Source organism: Corvus kubaryi, unplaced genomic scaffold (genome assembly GCF_017639235.1).
Source record: "Corvus kubaryi isolate FWS band 111438036 unplaced genomic scaffold, C.kubaryi_AGA036_p1.0 37334, whole genome shotgun sequence".
In the NCBI taxonomy this organism is placed as follows: domain Eukaryota; kingdom Metazoa; phylum Chordata; class Aves; order Passeriformes; family Corvidae; genus Corvus; species Corvus kubaryi.
In genome coordinates this window covers 16,719,285-16,742,168 of record NW_024581108.1, presented here as the reverse complement: position 1 = coordinate 16,742,168, position 22,884 = coordinate 16,719,285, and the positions used below count along the sequence as shown (strand labels likewise).

The window sequence follows — 22,884 nt, the reverse complement described above, 5'->3', positions numbered from 1 at the left end:
CTGGGGCGGCGCCGAGCCCTCGTCCGTCCCTTGGTGCTGCTGGGGGCACCCATCTGTCACGCAGCTGCCCCCCTTCCCGGGACCAGCCGTGGGGTGAATGGGGCCGGGAGGACGTGTTTTGACAGGATGGGGCCGCCGGGCTTTTGGCGAGGCTGGCGGTAGCGGCCGGGACAGGTAAAAATGGCTCTTTCAGTGTGCCCTGGGCGAGACTTCCTCCGGAGCAGCATGGGTCCTTTCACTGCCTCCCTAATCCAGCTAATCCGCCCCACAACACTCTGAAGGTGGCCTCCGGCTTGCACGCCGCTCAGCACGGGGAAGCTGCAGCCGAGGGATGCTTGGGGCGGTGCCTCGGGACCCCCTCCCACCGGGATACGGGATAGTGCTTGAGTTGCAGGATGGTTCTGGCATCCCTCTGAAGCCTCCGGGGCTCTAATCACCCAGGGTGGGCATCTCTGCCAGCGGGATGCACTCAGTCTGTGCCGCTGTTTGCCCCCCGTGGGTGCCTCTTGTAGCAGTGGGGGTACTGCAAAGGGGGTTCCCCATGGGGATGGCTTTTCCCAGGGGATCTCAACCTGACCTTGCCCCACTCCCAGCTGTGCCTTTGTGGTGGTTTCCAACCCTAGCACTGGGATGTTGTGCTGTAGAAAGGGGGCTGCTCGTCAAGTCCCTTGCTAGTGGGCCCAGCTGGAGCTGGGGCCAGGGCTGCAGCATCCCCTGTCATCAGCTGTGCACCAGCCGAATCTGGGACTCAACAGCATTTGTTGCCACATCCCGTAGCCCCATGACGCCAAGTGGGACAGGGCCTGGTTTTTGGGGGCCAAGCGAGAATGCATACCCAGGAGTGTTCCCTCCCCGCCATCCTGTCCCACCCAAGTCACCCAAGTGGTGACAACACTGGCAGTGTCTGGGTACCATCTGCAGTGTGGTGGCAGTGCTGTTGACCATGGCCTCTACCCACCCTGAGGGGACACAGCCTGGTTTTTGCAGCATGTGTCTCGTGGGGAGACACCAGTGCCTCTCTGTGGTCCCCAGCACCTCCCACATCCCTCCCTCGCCTTCACCCTTGACAGGCAGGGAGGGCTCTGTGTGGGGCTGGCAGCCTGCCCCGACCCACTGCCCTCCCCATGCCACCCAGACATGCTGCCCTGGCACACTCAGCTCGCTGCCCCCCACCCTTGGGTGCTTGGAGACAGGGCACCACGAGGTTTGTCCACCTCCTGCACTGGGAGAGCATGGTGGGAGGTCCCCTTGCTGTCATAACCAGCCGGCTGGCTGCGAGGGGGCCAGCCCCGGGCTGAGGGGCTTTGCAAGACCTGGCATGGGCTCATCTGACCCCAAACCCTCTGAGATGAGTCTGGGAGGTTCTGGCTGCCCCTGGGGGGGATGTGGAATGAGCTTCCAGGGCAGGGGGGGCAACACAGGGGCTGAAGCTCTGTCTTGGCTGGAGCAGCTGAGGGCACAAGTTGGTCCCACTGTGTGAGGGTGAGCTGGCTGCAGTGCCTGCTGTGGGTCCTGTGCCAGGAGGGTTTAGGGAGCAGTGGCAGGGGAATGGCTCAGGCAGGGTGGCCGGGAAGGGGGCAGGGAGGCTCCGGCCCTGCTCTATAATTTTGTGGCGGATGCTGTAATTATGGGGAGGGCTCCCCCCGCGTGGCCTGTGGATGGGAGGCAGCCGCACACGCAGCCGCCCTCGCTGCCAGGGACCCTGTCCCATCCTTGGCATCCACTCTCCCTGCTTGGGCACAGGAGGAGCCTGCTCTGCACCCCGGCTGTTTGGAGTGCAAGTGGGCATAGGGTCCCAATACACCGTCCAGCCTGAACTGCTCTGAGCCTGCACCCCGTGACCCCCCCAGCATGAAACCCTCAGCCAGTGGTACCAAGGAGCAGTGCCCACCCCAGCGAGGATGCTCCTGCAGGGCATGACTGCCTCGGGACACTGTCCTGCCCCCAAGCCCTGCTGTGGGATTTCGGGGGGATGTGGCGGTCCAGGGCAGTGAAGCCAAACCCTGTCGGGGAGCAGAGCAGGCTGTTAGTAAGCAGGACCGGACGCCTGATTGGAACCAGAGAGCCCTTTGCATGAAAAAGCCAAGGGCTCCCTTTGTTAATTGGAATTTTAAAAAAACCAACAAAACAACAACAACAACAACAAAACAACAACACAACAACAACAACGAAAAAAGGAAGATTTTACATACAGTTCCTCATTAACGTGCTCATTGTTGGTATCGGGGTGCCCCCCCAGCCTCCTCCCGGGCCGGGGGGCTGCGTGCGGCGTGGGGCGTCTCGCCCCGCTCCCGGGCTGGCCGGCCGGCGGGCGCGCGCCCGTTTGAAGTGTCCTTGGCAGCCCTGTGTGCGCTGCCTTGTCTTTTCATGTTGCTCTTTGGTTAATTAGGGTGTTGGAATTTGATGCTTCCTCACGGCCTTTGAAGCTTGCTGACGGCTCGAAGTGCCCTGTTCCAAATTAACACTAATTACAAGGGACGGCTTTTTATTTTCTCTCTCTTTTTTATTTTTTTTTTTTTCTCTCTTTAATTTTTCGGGGGGCTCGCCCCCACCCCATGCTTGCAGATGTGTGGCTCCTCCCGCAGCCGCGCTGGGCGGAGATGCCGGCAGGGCGTAGCAGGATGCATCCCCCGGGAGCAGCAGCGCTGTCGGGCACCCCCTCATCGCTGTGTCCCACCTCCCGCCCGGGTTCGGCGTGGGTGGCATGGCTGAGATCAGAGCAGCCTGGCGCACCTCCTGCCCGACCTCCCAGCCTGCTGGGAACGGGATGGGCGTCCCGCTTCCCCCCCTCCCCCCACCCCCGCCCCGACACCCACCCTCCCTGTGTCCTCGTCCCCTCACCCTGGGTGCTGCTATCCCCTCTGACACACACACAAAAGCCGCGGCCATGTCCCCCCCTCCCTGTCCCTGGCACAACCTCTATCCCAACTGGCATCTGATGGACACCAGCTGCTCCCTGGCCCAGCCAGGAACAATAAAGATGGTTTGCCCTCCCCGTTCCCAAAAAGCAGGGGAAAAAAAAAAAAAACCAAAACACCAACCCATATAATAAGTCATTAAAAGGGAAGATTCTGCTCCTTATTTGCGGTCTCACTATGGCCTCCTCGGTGCTGGCGGGGGGCCAGGCCCGCCGGGGCCCCCGCCTCTTGCTGAGGGAGCGTCCTGGTGCAGATGAATCGTGACCTCCCCCCGCTTTCCTGGGGCTGGGCAGGAGCTGGCCTCGCCCCTGCCAGCAGCACTGCCTTGAGATGCATCCCATGCTGGGCATCCTGGGGTACTCCAGTGGGTGGCACTGGGATGGAGGCTACACCCCAGATGTGCCAGGGCAGCATCCCTCCCACCCTGGGCAGGGGGCTGGGAGCAGGGCAGCCAAGTGCTGCACTTGGGAGGGGTCTCAGAGTCCACTTCCCACCCTCCTCCGGGCTGTGTTGTCTCCCCTTTGCTACGCCAGGAGGGATGGGAGCCCCGCATTCGAAGGGGATGGGGACAACTGTCCCCGGGATGGTGCTCAGCCACACAAAATGCCATGCAGGGTTTGGTCCCAGCCCCAGCCACGTTGGCTGGGAGGGGATTCCTCTTCCACGCCGAGGCAGCCACAAATGAAGTCGGCGGCTTCAGCCGGAAACCTTGGCCCTGCTGTGCTTGGAGCTCTCCTGCTGCTGAAGGGGAACACATCCCAGAGCCTTGGCAGGGAAGAGTGATGTCCCCAGCACCACCTCTCTCCCCTGTCCCCAAACCTCTCGTGGGGCAGCCTACACCTGCAAGGACTTTGGGGTGCCTGCCTCTCCCTATACTCATTCCCGGCCTGCCTTGGGGTGCCATGCAGGAGCTGGGCTAGCTTGGGGTGCCCCCATTTTTGCTTCCTATGTTGTGGGCTGGTTTTGGGCGTCTGCAGCACCCACCACAGTGCACAGGTGGGAGTGGGCAGGTTGGGTCTGCTCTGCTTCACCAATCATCTGTCTGTGGATTTTTCCTGGGAAAAGCAAACTCAACAAGCTGTTCAGGTGCTGGGTACTGTGTTGGTGGGAAGGGGAATGCCTGGTCCAGTGTGTCCTCAGGTGGTCCCTGTTTGGATCCCTTGGGTGTGAGCACCCAGAGGATGCAGCAATTGGGGAACCCCACACCAAGAAGCCCCTGTGAGTTAATGTGGCACCATCTGATGCTGCGCGGCCTTGATTCTGCTCGTCCCATTCCCTGCTAGTGGGCAGGACAAATTGGTGGGATGGGGGCTCTGCCTGCCCTGGCACTGACAGGGCACATCATGGTCCCCTCCACAGCGGGCAGCCGTGTGAGCCAGGAGCTGCGCTACACCAAGGAGAAGTTGGGCGAGGAGTCCGTCTACACCTCCCAGATGTTGATCCAGACCCCGAAGAGGGATGGGGATAACATCCTGACGCAGGAGGCCCTGCAGCTCCACCTCGAGGCGGCCCTGGCTGCCAGCAAGGTTCAAGTCTCACTGTACGGAAAGTGAGTCCGGCTCCAGATGGGGGACGGGGACCCCCGCCGTGCCCGCACATCCCCCTACCCTTTGTCATGTCCCCGGTGGGATATGCCCATTCTCAGCTCCTCCTTCTGCCTTTCCAGATCGTGGGATTTGAACAAGATCTGCTACAAGTCGGGCGTCCCCATCATTGAGAACGGCATGATCGAGAGGGTAAGTGCTGGTCACGGATGGCCCCCCGGAGCCCCTGGGGGTGGCTGTTGACCCACGGGATCAGTCCATCAAAGAATGGCAGTGGACGGGCTGTGGTGGGGACAGGGCTTGTCAGCCCCAGGTGCTGTGGAAGCACTGCTGGCTGGATGTGGGAAGACCCAGGTCTGGGAGGCCCAGCAAGGCTGGGGGAGACTGGGGGATCTGATCCCTCCCTGCTGACCCCTTGCATCTCCTCCTACAGATGATAGAGAAGCTGTTCCCCTGTGTGATCCTGACACCACTGGACTGCTTCTGGGAAGGCTCCAAGCTGCAGGGAGGCTCAGCCTATCTCCCGTGAGTGTGTGTGTGGCACTGTCCTGAGGCATGGGAGGGCCATGGGTGGGAGCAGGAGCTGGGGATGCTGCCAAGGGGCTGTGCTTGACCTCCCTTTGCAGCTTGGCTCTGCCTGCTCTAAGGTGCCTCAGTGCTGCTGCAGCTTGTCCTGCTCAGCCCTAGGTTGGTCCCACCACCATTGCTGTCCTGCTGGGTCAACACCCTGGGGATGGGTCCCTGTCCTCCCCTGCCTGGCTTCCGTGGCACAGGTAGGGCTGCACTGCTGCAGGGGGGCTGCAGCCCACAGGCAGGAGCTGCCCATCCCTGCCATGCCGTGCTTTCCCACCAGCCAGGGATGGGGATGCAGGGACAGTGGCTGTGCTGCGGGCAGTCCCTGAGGCTGCTCTCCTGCCCCTGGCAGCGCTTTGTGGGTGCCACGATTGTGAGGGGGCACCCACACTCCTGAGCTGTGTCCAGGGGTGCGGAGGGCACAGAGTTCCTGGGCTGGGTGGCGAGTGACTCCCAGCCAGCTCCTCGCACCACGGTGGTGGGGCTGGGGACCCCGGGCTGGGCCGGGGGAGCCTCCCCCACATTCCTTCTGTTTACGGGTGTGTTTGTCCGGGAGAGCTGGGGCGGCTTGTGCATTGTCAGTAAACGCAGCCCTGTGCTTTCTCATGCTAATGCTGCTCTGAAAGCTGCCCCTTGCCAAATAGATGAAATAGTGGCCTTATTCAGGCTGCTGCGGACGGGAGGAGGGGAAAGGGGCCGCAGCATCCCCAGCCAGGACTAGGGGGCTGGTTTTGCCCCCCCAACACCTCAGGTTCTCCCCATCCCAGGCTGGGGAACTGCAGGGAGCAGGAGCAAGTGGGGCTGGGGTGTCTGTGCCCAACGGGATGCTGGTGGCATTGCCTGCCAGGGTGGGCAGCGTCCTGGGCCTGGGGTACATGGCAAGCAGGGTGGCACCAGAGCAGCGATGGGACTCAACTCTCCTCGAAGCCGAGTGAACGGGTGCCCGGGCGGGCACCCCGGCTGAGTGCCGGCCAGCCCATGGGGACTCGTCCCCCTTTTTAACGCCGAGGGGTGAGCGGGGCCGGGAGCTGGGAGAACAAAGAGCAGCAATCTATGGAAAGACAAAGGGATTTGCCCTGGCTCAGTGAAGCAAGCGAAAGCAGATAAAAGGGGCTCTCTTTGGAAGCAGCAGCAGCTCCGGTTGGTATGTGGGAATCTCGAGTGGCCGGCTCTGGCCCAGCCAGCCTTCATGAATTATTAGGCTGTGTTTCTCCCCAGAGCCCACACTTGCTCGGGGCTTTTTCTTCCCCTCTTTGGAGCACTGGGCTGGGTTATTGGCTTTTTTGTGTGTCCTTTCTGTCCTAAAAAAGAAGCCAAGTGAGGCTGGAAGCTGGCCCCCAGCTCCCCAGGCTGGGGTGGAGGGAGCAGAGCATCTGCAGGCAATGGGAAAAACCCTTTTCCTGGGTATCCAAGTCCCGTGGGGTCCTGCTGGACCTCCAAGAACCTACTCCACACCCAGCACTGTGCTGAGCCCCCAGGACCTCTGCTGAGCCTCAAACTCCAGCCTGGGGAAAAATGGCAGGAAGGGCTGTAAGGGATACCAGGAGCTATTGCCTGCCTGCTCCCCTCTATCAAGATGTTAGCCCACGGGCAGTAATCGGCCTGACTGCTCACACAAAGCGGGGCCAGGCAGCAGGGCCGGCTCCCCCCGCTTTGTCCCGGACTAACAGGATCAGGCACGCTACTTGACTCGGGGCATGGCCCGCTGCGGCGCACAGGGCACGGGGGATGCTGTGGGCGGCCCCGGGAGGGGGTAAGGGATGCGCTGGAGACTGATGCTGCTCATCTGCATCCTCACATCCTGCCTTTGAGGGCACCCCCAGCATCCACAGGATGGGTTGGCAATGGTGGTGGTGGTACTGCATGTGGTTTTGGCATCCCCCATGACCCCAGTGCTGCTCTCTGCCCAGGGGCCGCCCAGACATCCAGTGGAGCAACCTGGACCCTCTGCAGCTGATGGAGGAGCTGGGGCAGTTCACATCCTTGGAAGGCTTCAAAGAGCTGCTAGACAAGGCAGAGGTGGGACAGGCTTACATGGAGCGGCCCTGCCTGGACCCCCAGGACCCCCAATGTCCCCCCAGTGCCCCCAACAAGCAGAGCCAGCAGGTGGGTCACAGTCCGTGAGGACCAGCATTGGGTGTGGGGGATTACTGCTCTCCTGCCTGCCCCACGATCCTGACACCTCCCCTCCACCTGCAGAGCCCCGACATCCCAGCTGAACTCTCGGGGGGCTGCCACGGCTTCTCCAGGAAGTTCATGCGCTGGCAGCAGGAGCTGATTTTAGGCGGCACAACCAAAGACTCCCAGGGCAAGCTGCTACGGTGAGAGCTGCTGTGGTGTGGGCATCCCCAGGCACAGGGCAGGACACCTGCCCTGGCTGCAGGAGGGGCTGTGGGGCTGTCTGGGAGGTTGATGTGGGGGGCCAGTGAGCAAGGCAGCACTTTGGAGCAAGGCCGGGCAGGGGGGCAGGATGCCTGGGTCCTCTCCTGGGTGTCTGTGATGGGGATGGGTGCTGTGGGGTGGGGGATGGACCCATTCCTGCATCCTGGGGCGCTGCAGCCGGTCCCAGCGAGGTGCGTGCCTGTCCCCCAGCGCCGAGGCCCTGCAGACCATGTTCCTCCTCATGAGCCCCCGGCAGCTCTATGAGCACTTCAAGGATGACTACGAGATCCATGACATCAGCTGGAGCGAGGAGAAGGCGGGAGCCATCCTGGAGGCCTGGCAGAGGAAATTTGTGGAGGTGAGCACCAGGAACAGCCCCCACATGGGGCTGGGCAGGGGTGAGCCTGTGCATGGCGTCCCTCTGTGCCCGGGTTTTCATGTGGCCACAGGTCCTGGCACTACTCTCTTGTGGTCCGGTGGGTCCCTGGGGACTGTCAGTGGCGATGCTGACACCCTGAATGGCTCTGGGGCGGGTGTACTGTAGAGCAGGGGGGTCCTGACTCCTCTAATGGGGTGCACCTCTGGCAGCTGGCACAGGACTCCATCCCTCCCAACGCCACACAGAGCGTCCACGCTTTCTCCACCACCACGCTCAACGACATCATGAAGTCCTTCTCTGACGTCAGCGTCATCCGGGTGGCTGGGGGCTACCTCCTCATGGTGCGTGTGCCCCTTCTCTCAGTCCTCCGCCAGCCCTCCACTGCCCCCCTCTCCCTGCTAACCCACTGTGCTCTTCCAGCTGGCCTACGCCTGTGTCACCATGCTGCGGTGGGACTGCTCCAAGTCCCAAGGGGCTGTGGGCCTGGCTGGGGTCCTGCTTGTGGCTCTCTCCGTTGCCTCTGGCCTGGGGCTTTGCTCACTGCTGGGCATCTCCTTCAATGCAGCCACCACCCAGGTATGTGCTGGGAGAAGAGCTGGGTACTGTGAGGTGGGCAGGACCCTGGGGGCTCTGGGGTAGTCAAGTCTCCTCTCAAATGGTGGCCATGTCCCTCTACTGACACCAACTGCTCTGTGGCAGGTCCTGCCCTTCCTGGCCCTCGGCATTGGGGTGGATGACATGTTCCTCTTGGCTCACGCCTTTACTGAGACGAGCCAGCACATCCCCTTCAAGGTGAGCACTGAGCACTGCCCGGGGGCTTCTTGGCTTCCTCCTGCCTCCCTATGGTCCCTCTCACCACGCCTTCTCTGTCCCTGCAGGAGCGGACGGGCGAGTGTCTGAAGCGCACGGGGACCAGTGTGACTCTCACCTCTGTCAGCAACATGATCGCCTTCTTCATGGCAGCCCTGGTGCCTATCCCTGCCCTGCGCGCCTTCTCTCTCCAGGTAGAGCCATGGTCCCTTTCCAGGGGATGGGAAGGGATGGCCGGACTCTGCTCTGATGTGTGTCCCCCAATACCTGCAGGCTGCAGTGGTTGTGGTGTTCAACTTCGCCATGGTGCTCTTTGTTTTCCCTGCTATCCTGAGCCTGGACCTGCACCGCCGGGAGAAACGCCGGCTTGACATCCTCTGCTGCTTCTACAGGTACCAGCACCAGGCTGGCTGGGATGGGTCTGACCCCAGTGTTCCCTCTGTCACTGGGGTGACTAAACATCTCCTTCTCTCTCTGCTCCTTCACTCTCTCCATGCAGCCCTTGCTCCTCACGGGTCATCCAGATCCAGCCCCAAGAGCTTGCTGACGCCAACGACAACCATGCTTGCCACCCGTCTCCTTATGGGCACCCTGGCATGGCCACCAGCACCCAGATCACCACCACCGTGCAAGCCTTCACCCGGTGTGACCCCTCAGGCCACCACATTGTCACCGTCCTGCCACCCACCTCCCAGGTGTGCACCTCACCTGCTGTCCTCCTGCCGCACACTGACCCCTTGGGCTCGCAGGTCTTCGCCCCATCCAGCTCCACCCGGGATCTGCTGTCCCAGCTGGATGAGGCCAAGGGCGGGCGGGAGTGTGTCCCCCTGCCCTTCTGTCGCTGGAGCCTCGCTGACTTTGCCCGGGAGAAGTACGCCCCGCTCCTCCTGCGCACCCGGACCAAGGTGAGGTGGGGGCGGCCCTGGTGGTGGTGCCACTCAAAGCAGGTGGGTGGCACAGGATCCTGCCTGACCCGCCTTCTGTCCCCACAGGCGGTAGTGGTGGTGCTGTTCCTGGCACTGCTGGGACTGAGCCTCTACGGCACCACCATGGTGCATGATGGCCTCTACCTGACGGACATCGTGCCACGGGACACCAAGGCACACGCTTTCATCTCGGCCCAGTTCAAGTACTTCTCCTTCTACAACATGTTCATTGTCACTAAGGGTGGCTTCCATTACCCGGGTGCACAGGCTGCCCTGCTGAGTCTGCACCAGGCCTTCAGCACTGTCAAGTACGTGGTGCGGGAGGGCAACCACGACCTGCCCAAAATGTGGCTCCATTACTTCCAGGACTGGCTACGAGGTGAGGGACATGCCTCTTCTCCATGACCTCCCCTTCCTGACAGTCCTTTCCCCAGCCTGCATGCTCCCCACTGGGCTGGGAATGCCTTCCCTTGTGTGCAGTACCCTGGGGAGTGTGGTCCCAAGGTGCCCAGCACTGGAAGCTGAGCCCTGGGGTTTCTGTGTGCCCATCCCTCTGGCACCACACTCCCTGGGTCACATGGGGTGGTGTGCAGGGTGGTGTGTCCCCAGGGATACTCATCCCCCATGCTGCATCCCCAGGGCTCCAGGCCACCTTCGACAGGGACTGGCAGGCCGGGCGCATCACCCATGACAGCTACCGCAACGGCTCCGAGGATGGGGCACTGGCCTACAAGCTCCTCATCCAGACTGGCAACAAGAAGGAGCCCTTCAACTTCAATCAGGTGAGTAGTGACAGGGCTGGGCTGACTGGGCTGGGGATGACTCCACCCCAGCTGCCCAGCTCATGCCCGCTCCTGGTCTTTCCTGTAGCTGACCACGCGGCGGCTGGTGGACGAGAATGGCATCATCCCCCCTGACACCTTCTACATCTGCCTGACAGTGTGGGCCAGCAACGACCCCCTGGGCTTTGCCGCCTCCCAGGCCAACTTCTACCCCCCACCCCCTGAGTGGATTCATGACAAGTACGACACCACGGGCGAGAATCTGCGAAGTGAGTGAGCATGGTGGGCTCCCCAGTGCCCCTCTGCCCCCAGCATCCTCCTGCAGAGTACCCCACTCCCTACAGCTTTTTGCCCTGAAGGGAAACCCCCCACATCCCTTACTCCATCAGGTAAACTGCCTTGCTTCCACATGCTTCACCTTCGTCCTCCTGCACCCCACGCCCTGAGCATCCCACCATAAATTCCCTGTGCCCTTAGCAACATACCCCTGCTCCAGCCCATGAGCATCTCACTACAAAGAGTAAGCTGCTAATGCACAAAAATCCTGCAGGCAGAGAAATGCCCTCCACCTTGACCCCAGTCTGTTCCCTACGCACTCCCCAGGCCTGTGTTACCCAGCCAGGCATCAGGCTGCCCAAGCTGCACTCAGGCTGGTGTGACTGTGGTGCTCTCGTGCTGCCTGTACACCCATACTGCCTGTACCCTCATACTGCCTGTGATTTCCTCACCAGTCCCAGCAGCCCAGCCGCTGGAGTTCGCCCAGTTCCCTTTCTACCTGAGCGGGCTGCGTCGCACATCTGACTTTGTGGAGGCAATTGAGAGCGTACGGGCCATCTGCCGAGAGGCTGCCCAGCGCCACGGCGTGCTGAGCTACCCCAGTGGCTACCCCTTCCTCTTCTGGGAGCAGTACATTGGCCTGCGGCACTGGTTCCTGCTGGCCATCAGCATCCTGCTGGCCTGCACCTTCTTCGTCTGCGCCCTGCTGCTGCTCAACCCCTGGACCGCCGGCATCATCGTGAGTACGCACCCTGATGCATGGGGATGGTCCTGATGGGTGGGGTCGGGGGCATCAAGCCTTTCTCCCATCCTGCTGAGTGTCCCTGAGTACCTGCTTCATGGGAATTGGGTGATGGAGTGGGCAGGGGCACCCTGGGGGGAAGGGATGCCCATATGGGAGTGGCAGTAGGTGGGGGACTCTGTATGGAGGGATCAGTTATATCATCGACGAAGGGAGCAGGGGGCCCTGGATACATCCAGGTAGAAGAATGTGAGGGGAACACCCATAGGGAGGGGTCAGGGAACCCGTTATGAAGGAAATGTGTGTAGTGGGCAGGGGTTTGATGACATCCATGCAGAGCAGGGTGAGGGCTATGCCCAGAAAATGGGACAGAAGGACACCCCAAATAGAGGGAAAAGGGTCAGTGAGGTGAGGCTGCCCTATATGGAGTAGGATCAGGTTTGCCAGGGAGAGGGGACAGCCAGTCAAAGCCATCCCTCACTGACCCCACCACCCTCCAGGTCTCCATCCTGGCCATGATGGCTGTGGAATTGTTTGGCATCATGGGGCTGATGGGCATCAAGCTGAGCGCCATCCCCGTGGTCATCCTCATCGCCTCGGTGGGCATTGGTGTGGAGTTTACAGTCCACGTGGCCCTGGTGAGCACAGGCAGATCCCAGTTTCCACTCCCTGGCACCCTCATCCCCTTGGCCATGTGCTGATGGATGGCCCATCATGGGTGGCACACGGGGACAGCCCTGCATGACATTTCCATCCCACTCAGGGATTCCTGACAGCTGCGGGGAGCAGGAACGTGCGCTCAGCCGCAGCACTGGAGCACACTTTTGCCCCTGTGATGGATGGTGCTGTCTCCACCCTCCTGGGTGTCCTCATGCTGGCTGGTTCTGAGTTTGACTTCATCATGAGGTGAGCACTGAAGAAAGATAAACCAGCCACTTGCTGCCCGACAAAAGCCTTGGCAGTGGGGGCTGGTAGGTGGGGCGGCCTCCCGTCTGGTGGTGGGGATGTGGGGCAGCTGGGGAGGATGTCTTGCTGGGGACTTCCATTCCATCTTGCCTGGAGGCTGGGGGAGACATGGCAGGGCCAGGGTGTGTGGCGTGGGAAGCCATATTTGGGATAGGATGTGGTTCATGATGGCTGTGCCTGCTTACCCCATGTGCCTGTGGCCCCATCAGGTATTTCTTTGCGGTGCTGACCATCCTGACGCTGCTGGGGCTGCTCAATGGGCTGGTGCTTCTGCCCGTCCTGCTCTCTGTCATCGGGCCACCCCCTGAGGTACAAGACCCCTCCATTCTGCCTCTCCCTGGTCCTTCCAACCCTGTACCCACCTCTCTCCATCCCCCATTGCCCCTCTCCCTGCACACCTTTCACCCTTTATCCATCTTTGCCTTGTCCAGTCCCAACCTCATCTCGAACCCACCTCAGTCCTTCCATTGCCCAGTACCATCCCTCCTTTACCTAATCCTTTCTCTGACCCATATCCTACTTGCCCCATACTTACCTGACCCTCTTCCGGCCCCATCCCACACTCAACTTCCCCCATCCCTCCCTGATCCATTTGACCCCATCCCTGCTTCACCTGGTATCACCTGCATCCCCATCCTCACATCAACCCATACGCCCTACTTCTCCATACTCCTCTGTCCCTGGCTCCTCTGACCTGTCTTCTCTCCCCAGGCATCCCTGGTGGATAATGGCCCCTGCCTACCCCCACCGGAGTCGGTACCCCCATGCCTGGGCCCTGGGGCAATGTATGTCCGGCGCGCTCCAGCCTGGCCCGCCACCTTCCCTGAGGCCTCGGACACAGAGCACTACACGGAGAGCGTGGGGCCAGGCAGCCCACGGGGACCCTTCATCGTGCCCCCTGCCCCGGCACACATCCTACTGGAGGCTGGCAAGGACCCCAGCTTTCCCCGCATCACCGTGAGTGTCTCTGCCCATTGTGGCATTGCCAGCTCCCCTGCATCCCCAGGGAGAGGGTCATGGATAGAGCTGGGGGACAGGGGCTGGTGGTGTTGCCAGAGGGATGCTCACATTCATCCTCATGCTTCACGTTCCCCCTCCAGGTGCTGAAGCCCTACAAGGACAGCCTGGAGGTTCAGGGGAAGAAAGAGGCTTCTGGCCCTCAGCCTGCAGCCCCCCTGCCCTTCGGGGAGCCGTGCACCACACTGCCCCGAGAGCACCCGCAGCCCGGCCCGCCAGGCACCCGGCCAGCCCCCCCCGCAGCCCTGCCCACCTACAGCACCCACCTGCAGGGTCCTGCCGGCAGCTACACCACCGTCACGGCCACTGCATCGGTGACGGTGGCCCTACACCCCACACTGCCTGGCTCCTACCCCAACTTCAGCCCTGAGGGCTTCACCAGCAGTGAGCGGGACTGCCTGGACGAGCCCAGCACCAGTGGCACTGCTGTGCCTGACACCTTTGAGATGCAGAACATGGGACACCACGGGGCAGGTGCCCGGCGCTAGGTGAGCTTGGGGACACCCTACCCAGGGCTGGTGTATGGCAGCGTGGGGGTGTGAGCTGGGTGTGGAGGGATCCAAGTGACCTCCCGAATCTCTCTCCCTGCAGATTCCTGGTTCCTGGGCAGAGCATCTCCCCAGCACCCGGTGGGCACAGGAGGGTGCAGAGCGGGGTCGCCCGCGTCGTGCTGCTAATTGCCGGAGCGGTCTTGGCCGAGGAGGACCGGCCCCCCTGCACCCTGCACCGGGGCTCGGCAGGGCAGGCTGGCACTTCTATGCAAGCTGTGTGCAGGCCACGCCGTGCCCGCGTGTCCCTCACCTGAGGCTGTACCGTTGGTGCCATGTCTCGTCACCCAGGGCTTGGGGTTATCCTGCCCTGGGCTTGTTGCCCCCCAGAAATGGAAGCACTAACTCCCCCCTCTGTTTCTGGAGCTGCTGGCAAGGTGGACTTGGTGCCATGCCAGCTCCCCCTCTGTGGGGTCACTGCCTGCTCCCCATCACCTCCTCCCGGGACCACCCATCCCGGGCCATGAGCTGGGGTACCCCAACAGGGTGCCCTGATGCCCCCTGTCCCGATAAGGGGGCAGCCCCAGAGCCAGCTATGCCCTGGCATGCCATGGGCAAGGCCTGGGGTGGGCACCCTCACCTTTATTTATTGCAAAGGGAAACTATCTATAGAGAGATATATATTTTTAAGCTTATTTTAAAAGATTTATTTCTCAGCCTACAGCCTCGCCTGGCTGCCCAGGGTGCAGGCAGGGAGCGGGCAGACCCTTTGCCCACTGGAGGCAGCAGGAACCCAGGGGCACAGACCTGTTCGTGCCCCCACTCCACGGGCAGCTCACCCCTTCCAACATGCTAGTCCGTGCTTCAGTTTCCCCAGCGGCAAGGATGGGAAGGCTGGAGATCATGGATGTGCCACAGTGGAGAAAGGGAGCCTGTTGCTCCCCAAAGCACAGGCGGGGTTTTGGAAGGGGGAGATCCTTGGAGTGGTCCTTGCTGCGCCAAGCCCCTGAGCTGTCCCATGATCACAGCCCCCCCGTGTCACACTCGTGCTCTGCCCAGGGGATGGCACAGGCTTGAGCATGCACAGGACAGTGCATGCTGATGTGGGCTCCCACGGTGCCACCAGGCACATCTTGCTGGGAAACCGTATTTCTCACCGTGTCCCCGTGCAACGGGGCTGTCCCTGCAGCCAGCCCCTGTCCCCGTCCCCGTCCCCATCCCGGGCACCGTCCGCGCCGTTACCCAGCACTTTAACTCCAGCGGTGTTTGCTGTGCCTGCGGCCCCAGCCCCCCCAGCCCCCCAACACTGCCGCTGAGCAGGGGTGGCCTTGGGGACCCTGTCCCCGTGCCAGGCGTGGGCACGGCGGGCAGCCCTTCCCCCCCAACACGCCATCTAAGTTATTTATATCAAAAAGAGCAAAGGTTTATTTTTGTAGTTTGTACAGGCGGTAGTGGGGACCGAAGGTTTATTTTTAAAGAGTAAATATATATATTATATATAAATTACCTGCTGTGTCCGGCCCTTTCTCCTGGGGAACACAGCTGGAAGGGGGGTATGTGTGCTTGAGACAGACCCAGCTCTGTGAGCACACACACGATGGGGGGTGCAAGGGGGGGCTGCACACCGTGTGTAGAGTGTGTGTGGCACATGGGGGGCTGGCAGCCTGTCCTACGTGTGTGTGGCCTGCTGGCAGGGCTTGGGGGGCGCGGGGGATGGGAGCCTGTCGGTGCGGCGGTGCGTGCAAAGATGCCCGTGTGTCCCCTCCTACCTGCCCGCCTCCAAGCCCCAGGGTCCCCGTGCCCTTGCCCGGGCAGGTGCCGGATCCCTCTCCCGCTGCAGCATGGCCCCGCTGCCGGGGGAGGGCAGCACGGCCGCGGGGAAGGGGAAGCTCATCTTGGGTCCCCATCCCGCAGGGATCCCTGCAGCCCCGACACCCTGGGGTCACTGCCTGGGCCGCCTGCAGTGTCCTTGCACCCATCACATAGCCCAGATCTACCCTACCCACCGCCCCTACATCACTTTCTGGGGTGACCCAGGCATCCTGCCCTGGCCCTAACGCTGTGACATGGGACAAAGCACCTTATCGATGCTCTTGGCCGCAGAAGCATCCGTGCCCAGCCCCCACACCCTGCTCCGCTGCAGAGCCCCTGGCTGGGCTGGACAAAACTCGTTGCCAGCTCCTACTTGGCGTGTGGCTCGAGGTGACGGTGATGGTCACGGGGCCGCGTGCCCCGGCGGGGACGGCAGAGGCGGGAGGGCACCCCACTGCCCTTCCTCAGTGCGTGGGCACGCCAGGCTGCCGCGATGTTCTCCACCTGTGGGGATGGGGAGAGGGATGAGGGCATCAGCATGGCCACAGCATGGTCCTCCCCAGCCCATCCTGCAGCATCCTCCAGCCCCTGGAGGTCAGTCAGGAGACCCTACAAACAGTCAGCAGCTCACCGGGATGAGGAGGTCCTGCTGGTTATAGCTCTCCAGTGTCACCAGTTCGCTGGGTGCCAGCAAGGGCAGACGCAGCTCCCTCACGGGCAGGGCAGCCACCTCTGGCACCGGACGCTCCAGGACAGCCTGTCAGACAACAGGATGTGAGGGATGAGGCTGGTGATGTCCTGGGCACCAAGGAAGGCAGGGGCCTGGGGGGAGTGACACAGCTTCTGTGTGTATCACAGACCCCTGGGCTCAGGGGAAGGGTGCCTACATTCCCAGCCCAGGCTGGTGGGGGCCCAGGCACCCCTGGGTGGTCCCTGCTTGTGCGACACTCACCGAGCTGACGTGTGCCCACTCCCGCACAGCCTGCACCAGGTCCAGCTCGTCCACAGCCAGGCGGTCACTGCGCAGCACCCGCGCCAACACCACGTCGGAGAGCTCACGGAAGCCCTGTGTCCGCACCACTGCCTGCCAGCACACCACAACACCGGGAACTGGAACCAGGACCCCACACAACCACCACCCCCATCCATCAGACACATCCTGGTGCAATCCCTGCCTGGCACCCCAGCATTCCCCAACCCAAACTCCAATCCCCTGGCACTCCAGTACCCCCCAGCCTGCCTCTGCCCATCATGCAGCATCTTCTCTCCAAACACCCTCTGCTCCCCTCCCAGCCTCCAGGCATCCCATCCTTAGGGGCCCTGCTCCCTCGCCTCATGCAGTGTTCTCCATGCCACGCGCCCCGCCATGCCCTGGGGTACCCCACACCATGCTCCCCCATCACGTACCGCAGTGCAGCCCTCGATGAAGGCCAGGCAGTGCTGCTGGAGGTCCACCTGCCCATAGGTCACCGCAGCCTGTGAGACAACACAGACACTGCAAAGGGGTCCAGGGCAGGAGGGACTCCCTGCCAAAGCCCTACAGAAACATGGGCACTCTCAGGGACACAGGTGAGGCAGACATCCCTCTGGGTTGGGTACCATGGTAAGAGTGTAGGGAGCAAGGGATGCCAAGGTCCCCTCCTTTTCTGGCCTACGCCACAACAAATGTTCTGGTGGCTCTAACGCCCACAACGGTCACCCAGTCCCACCCTCAGCAGCACGTGTGATTTTCCACCACTGCTCAGGGACATCACACAGCCCACAGTGGGGGAGAGGCCCTGGTGTTGTTCTCACAAGGTCACACTGCAGGCATGTGAAACCACCAGTCCCCAGTGCTCCTTGTGTGGGCACAGGGTCAGCTTAAAGCACCCCCACAAGTGCCCCAGGCCAGCTGAGGTGCCAGCCCCAGCCTGACCCACAGCTGCCATCCCTCACTGCAGCAGGAATTTGGGGTTGCTCCCATTTTCTCCTGGCTCTACTGAGCAACGCTTGTCCCAGGGCTGGCATGGCCCATCTGGTTACTAGGAGGGCATGTCCCTACCCCCCACAGCAGTGTGTGGGGTACTCGGGACCAGCACAGGCAGGGTGAACATCACCTCCCCCTCCACCACAGCAGGGGACCAGCACTGACGTAAGTGGGGAGGGAAGGCAAGCTGTTTTCTTCAGGTTTGTTTTGTTCTGGGGTTTTGGGGTTTCTTGTTTTGTTTCCTCTGGACCAGTTTTAGCTCTGTTTATGTCGCAGTGGTCTGGCATCACATCTGGCTGGAGCTCTGTGTTCTGGGGCAGGCACCTCACCCCAAGATTGTTTCAGCTCATGGGAGATGAAACAAATCCCCGTTCTCAGGGGAGCAGCCTTGGTCCCACGAAGTAGCATGGCCAGGGCCATTAGGATCTTCCCAAGGCTATTTTTAGGTGCCTCACCTCTCAGCAGGGGTTTTGGGACTGGCTCCCCAAAACCCAGTGCCTCCCAGTTTCATGCAGATGATGACAAAGCCCTAGCACTGGGGAGTTCTGGCCAGCCCTGCTCAGGGCAGTGTGAAGACACTTCTCTGCTAGGCTCTGGTGGCCCCACTGTCCCTTGCTTCCCTGGTATAATCCCAGTGGTCTGGGAGCTGGCAGGGCAGCTGCCAGGCCAGGGGTGAATGGAAAATCCAGCCCACTGTCCAGCTGAGAACAGGAGGGTCAAGTCTGCTCCTGCCCCAAAATTGTACAGGTTATTTTTAACCCTTTGTGACCCTTCTGGTGTCACTCTCACCTGCAGGGCCTCGCAGACCTGCTCCACACTCAGTGTGTCCTTGATGAACTTGACACAGAGCTGGAAGGCAGACAGAGAGAGGGTGGGCAGAGGGAGGGACACAACCCTGCCATCCGCCCACACAACTGTCAGCATCCCCTGAGCCCCCAGCACATGGAATGTGGCACCTCCAGCCCCTCAAGGGTTTCATAAGCAATGGCCTGTGGGATGAGGTCTTGCAGTGTGGATGTGGGCAGCCAGCTTGGCCACTGATGGAGCCAGGGACCAAGATTGATGTGACCAAACCCAGCCAATCTGACAGCCCCAGGCAGGTCCCCAAACCCTGTCTACAAATGCTATCTATGTCCTGCCACAGGGCACAATCCTGGTGCCAGCTGCAGTGCACTGAGTGACCTCAGCTTTGCCCCAGCCCTGCCTGCCAGCTGTGCTCTGGCTGTGACTGCTGGGGGACCAGCATCTCCAGCTGCATCCCATACAAGGATGATGCAGGTGGGATGCAGCCAGACCAGCATGTTTATCAGTGAGTGGGACATCTCTCCTGCCTATCTCAGCTGCCTACCAGAATCTCTGGGAAACCCAAGGGGATGTGACATGCAGGGAGGAGCTGGCACATGGGGCAGAAGGGCCCTGAGTCATTGGCAGGAGAGATATGAGGTCACCCTGCAGCTGGGCACACTGCCATGGTTTCCCCAGCTGTCCTTGGTCAGCCCCTTTCCCTCCCATCCCTCCTCTATGCAGGTCATCCCGCTCAGGATGCATTTGCTGGGTGGGGGGATGTGACTCATGTGACAGGAGCACTAGACCCCCCTTTCTGCTATACCCCTTATATTCCTTCCCTGCCCAGACAGCTGTTTGACAGCCCTGTGCCACATCTGGGTTTTTGCTGAGCTTGTTCCCACAGGTCCCATCCCACTGCCCTGGCAGAGAGGAGCCCATGATTCCTCAGCTCCTGAGGTACTTTCCCGGCGCGACAGGGACGGAGGGGAAGTTCTGGGTGTGAGATGGCAAGTCACGTGTACAGCCAGGCTGTAATTCAGGAATCAGGCTGATGACGTGGCCTGGCTGTCCTCCCCAACACCGAGCTGCTCCAGCTCCCTGCCCCCTCCTCATCCAGCTCCCACCCTTCCTCTCTGCTCCCTGCTGCCTTCCCTAAACCTTCCCACCCGAAGCAGCATCCCCTTGGCAGCACCACAGCTGGGGTGCTGACTGCGCCCAAGGATCAGGGCTCTCTTTAACTGCATCATCCTGTCAGATGACCGGAGATCATGCGTGGGCGATGGCACAGGGGCTTTCCTTCTGATCTCTGCTATGCAGGAGATGTGAAACTCCATGTCCTTCCCCATGATTTCTCGGGGTTCCCCTGTGGGATTCCCAGTCGCTGCTGCACCCTCCCAAGGGGGATCCCACTGGAGAGACCTTCCAGGATCGAGAAGCAGGGCCAAGCCTGCATGATGCACCATGGTGCTTTCCTCAGAGGCACCTCCAGCTACCAGCCATGCAGGGATCATCTTGGGGTGCTGCCCAGTCTGGGGACACTCAGGGACCACTGCCCCCAGCCTAAGGGTCATACCTTGCACAGGTCCTGCAAGCCGTACTCCACTGATGAGGTCAGCACCTCCAGAGCCTGCAGGCAAGGGGGACCTTGTGAGCATCAGTGTGCAGGGGCATGGATGGGCAGAGCAGCCCAGGGTAAAGGGCAGGTGTGCTCCTGCCTCCGTGGGAGCTCTCGAGTGGGGCATGGATGATAAGGCTGCTGCATGGAGAAAACTTTAGGTCTCCTGCTGTGGTGTCCTCATTCCCACCATCCAGGGTGTGCACAGCCAGATGTCCCAGGGCTGGGACAAGGTGCTCTGGACACCCCACTGTGCTGGGTTGAGACCCCACACATTCATTGCACTGTTAGCCAGCCAGAGAACATCACACAGACCATCTCCTCCAACTTTAGCACACCCAGAGCTGCAAAGCACCCCCTTCCCCTGCATCCCCCTCTTGTCCCTCCCATGTCCATCGCCCCCACCAGCCCCATCCCCACTCACGATGTGACTGTTGAGGGTGACACTGTTGGTGTAGAGGAACTCGATAACAGCCAGGAAGACCTCAGGCTGCACGTTGCCCAGGATGAAGGGGCCCTGGGGTGGGACGCTGCTGGAGGAGTCCTGGCTGCCCACTGGCGCCTGGCTGAGCATCCCGCGGAACGCCTGGCAGCGGCACGCCAGCACACAGCGGTGCGCAAACACCTTCTGCTGCTCCCGGCCCACCACAAACATCACATCACTGCGGGGGAGAGGGGACTGTGAGGGACACACTGCCTGGAGAGCAAGGGCACAGCCTGCCCTGGGCTGGGACAAGGCACACAGGAAGGGACCTGCTGAGTGCCTGTCGCAGTGGGGCAGTACCCTTTAATTTTAACCCAGGAGTTTGTCCCAACAGGGGCACAGAGGAGAGACCTTGTTGGCGGCTCTTTCCAGTTATTTGAATGCTGCAGGCAAGGTGAGCAAGACAGGTCCTCTGGCAAGCACGGAGAGCCCTAGGTACTGGCACAGAGAGCCCAGGGTGCTGGCACTGAGCAGGGTAGAGAAAGGCAAGGACAGCTGGAGAAAGTGACTTTCTCTTTTGGCACAGCGGAGCCAAGGCAAGTGTGGCTGTCACCAGGATCAGCCTCCTTGACTCATGGGAACTGACTCATCATCTCAGGGATTCGACGCCTCTGGCATAGCTGCCAGCACGGCTGGCACTGGCCCAGCACGGCAGCCTGTGGCACACACTGGGGCACAGAGCCCATCCTGTTGCCCTGATCCCCTATAACACTCCTCTCCCTAAAAGGGTTTCCCAGCTCCATGGCCCCAGGAAAGGGGGGCAAGATCAGGGGAAAGGAAGAAGGCAAAGGAGAGGGAGTCTCCAGCGTGTGCACCTGTGGCCATGGCCCATCCATCCCCTTGTCCCTTCCTCCATCCCAGTAGGCCAATGAGCAGAAGGTGCCACCCAAATTCTGGCTGCCATGAAGACATGCACAAATCCATGGCCTGACCCTCAGAGTGCCCCACAGGGAGGTGGATGTGCCCACCAGAAGGATATCTGGGCCATCCCAAGTGTCTACCAGGAGACACACAGCTGGGGCAGGATGGGTGGTGTGAGCAGAGTCTGATGGGGCCTCCATGACTGCTACTGCAAAGGGGACCGTGATAAACTGTTCTGTGGTTGAGGTCCACAGGCCAAGAGGGGCAGAATACAGGCTGTGAGATGTGGGATGCCAGCTGTGATTATGGCATGCAAGGTCTGGGATGCAGGACACAGGCTGCAGGATGGGTGCGGGATGAAGGGTGCAGGATGTGGGATGCAGAACAAAGGCTACAGAGTGTAGGCTGTGAGGTACAGACTGTAGGAGAAAGCATGCAGGATGTGGGACGAAGTAGATGGATGAAGACACAGATTTCAGGTTGCAGGATGCAGATTGCAGGACGTTAGATAACGGCTGCGGGTTGCAAGATGCGAGCAGCAGGATGTAGGCTGAGAATGACCAGGCACTGCCAGCCACTCCCCCACTGCCTGGTGCTGTGGCTGGGGGGTTTTCACTGGGATTTCTCTTCTGGGTGGCCAAAAATTTCAGCAGGAATGGGGATTTCCTTAGATAGCTCTGGTGTTCCTTAGATAGGCAGGGCAGGCCTCAGCAGGAAGCGGGCGAAGAGGACTACAGCCAGGCAGGACATACCATGGAGGTGAGGGAAGCCAAGGCAGCATCTCCATCTCTGCTCCCTGCTCTGGCAAGAGGTAGCAGGAATGCCAAACCCTGTGAGGAGGGATGGCTAGGCTGGCGAATGCCCTCCAGGGAGGTTGGAGTAAAGCACCAATGAAGCCAGGTGGGAGAGGAACTGAGCAGGGAGGAAGCTGCCCCTGGGGAGTTCAATGGATGCAGCACCCCAATTCCTGGCTCGGGCAGGAGCTCCAGCACAGGGTTTATCCAGGGACACTGCCTTGCCCTGCTGGCACCATGCCTAGGGACAGAGGGGGTCTGGGCACGCCCGGGAACTTTCCCTCCTCCTGAGAGATGATGGTTGTCCAGGGTGGGCTCCACCTGGGCAACCCTGCACTCCTCTTGTCATGCGGGTGTGTGGGGAGTGCCGCACAAGCCACGTCGGCCCCACCAGCTGCCCGGGGCTCCCCGAGGGAGAGCTCGGGGCTGCGGGAAAACAGCACGGAGCAGCCGCCGGGGGTTCCGCGTGGCTGGGGGGAGGCGGCACGGCCCGGGCCCTCACCTGAACTGGGGGTTGTTGACCAGGGTGCGCAGGGCAGCGGTGAAGGCGGCCACGTCGCCCTGCAGCCGCGCCGAGCAGGGTCCGGCCATGGGCTGCCTCAGGGAGCGCGGCGGCGGAAGGCGGTGCGGGCAGGCGGGACGGGGCTGGAGGATGGCGGGAGGGAATCTGGAGGCTGTCGGGAGGCCGGCCAGCCTGGGGAGGCCGCAGGGAGGAAGCCAGCACGCTGCGTCGTACGACACGGCCCATTGCTAGGGAAACCTG

The 22,884-nt window shown here is 61.4% G+C and overlaps 2 protein-coding genes across 2 annotated transcripts in view; one reads left to right on the top strand and one right to left on the bottom strand.

Annotated features, from left to right (window-relative positions):
• Window positions 1-15,309, top strand: part of PTCH2 (patched 2) — a 26,759-nt gene extending 11,450 nt beyond the window's left edge. The window contains exons 4-25 of the mRNA XM_042031055.1: window positions 4,278-4,467; window positions 4,585-4,654; window positions 4,896-4,987; window positions 6,946-7,141; window positions 7,235-7,356; window positions 7,628-7,775; window positions 8,006-8,137; window positions 8,217-8,372; window positions 8,496-8,588; window positions 8,675-8,800; window positions 8,880-8,998; window positions 9,106-9,511; window positions 9,599-9,911; window positions 10,172-10,314; window positions 10,403-10,583; window positions 11,046-11,329; window positions 11,833-11,970; window positions 12,096-12,238; window positions 12,508-12,607; window positions 13,010-13,255; window positions 13,399-13,803; window positions 13,907-15,309. Coding sequence (XP_041886989.1) covers window positions 4,278-4,467; window positions 4,585-4,654; window positions 4,896-4,987; window positions 6,946-7,141; window positions 7,235-7,356; window positions 7,628-7,775; window positions 8,006-8,137; window positions 8,217-8,372; window positions 8,496-8,588; window positions 8,675-8,800; window positions 8,880-8,998; window positions 9,106-9,511; window positions 9,599-9,911; window positions 10,172-10,314; window positions 10,403-10,583; window positions 11,046-11,329; window positions 11,833-11,970; window positions 12,096-12,238; window positions 12,508-12,607; window positions 13,010-13,255; window positions 13,399-13,803 — 3,803 coding nt within the window. The 3' untranslated portion in view covers window positions 13,907-15,309. The remainder of the gene's footprint in view (window positions 1-4,277; window positions 4,468-4,584; window positions 4,655-4,895; window positions 4,988-6,945; window positions 7,142-7,234; window positions 7,357-7,627; window positions 7,776-8,005; window positions 8,138-8,216; window positions 8,373-8,495; window positions 8,589-8,674; window positions 8,801-8,879; window positions 8,999-9,105; window positions 9,512-9,598; window positions 9,912-10,171; window positions 10,315-10,402; window positions 10,584-11,045; window positions 11,330-11,832; window positions 11,971-12,095; window positions 12,239-12,507; window positions 12,608-13,009; window positions 13,256-13,398; window positions 13,804-13,906) is intronic.
• BTBD19 (BTB domain containing 19) lies at window positions 15,278-22,884 on the bottom strand. Its single transcript, XM_042030550.1, is given in 10 exon segments — window positions 15,278-16,119; window positions 16,247-16,372; window positions 16,568-16,699; window positions 17,023-17,091; window positions 18,371-18,430; window positions 19,941-19,994; window positions 20,407-20,644; window positions 22,624-22,733; window positions 22,736-22,831; window positions 22,834-22,884. Coding segments are annotated over 10 exon segments (1,056 nt in total). The 5' UTR covers window positions 22,870-22,884; the 3' UTR covers window positions 15,278-15,984.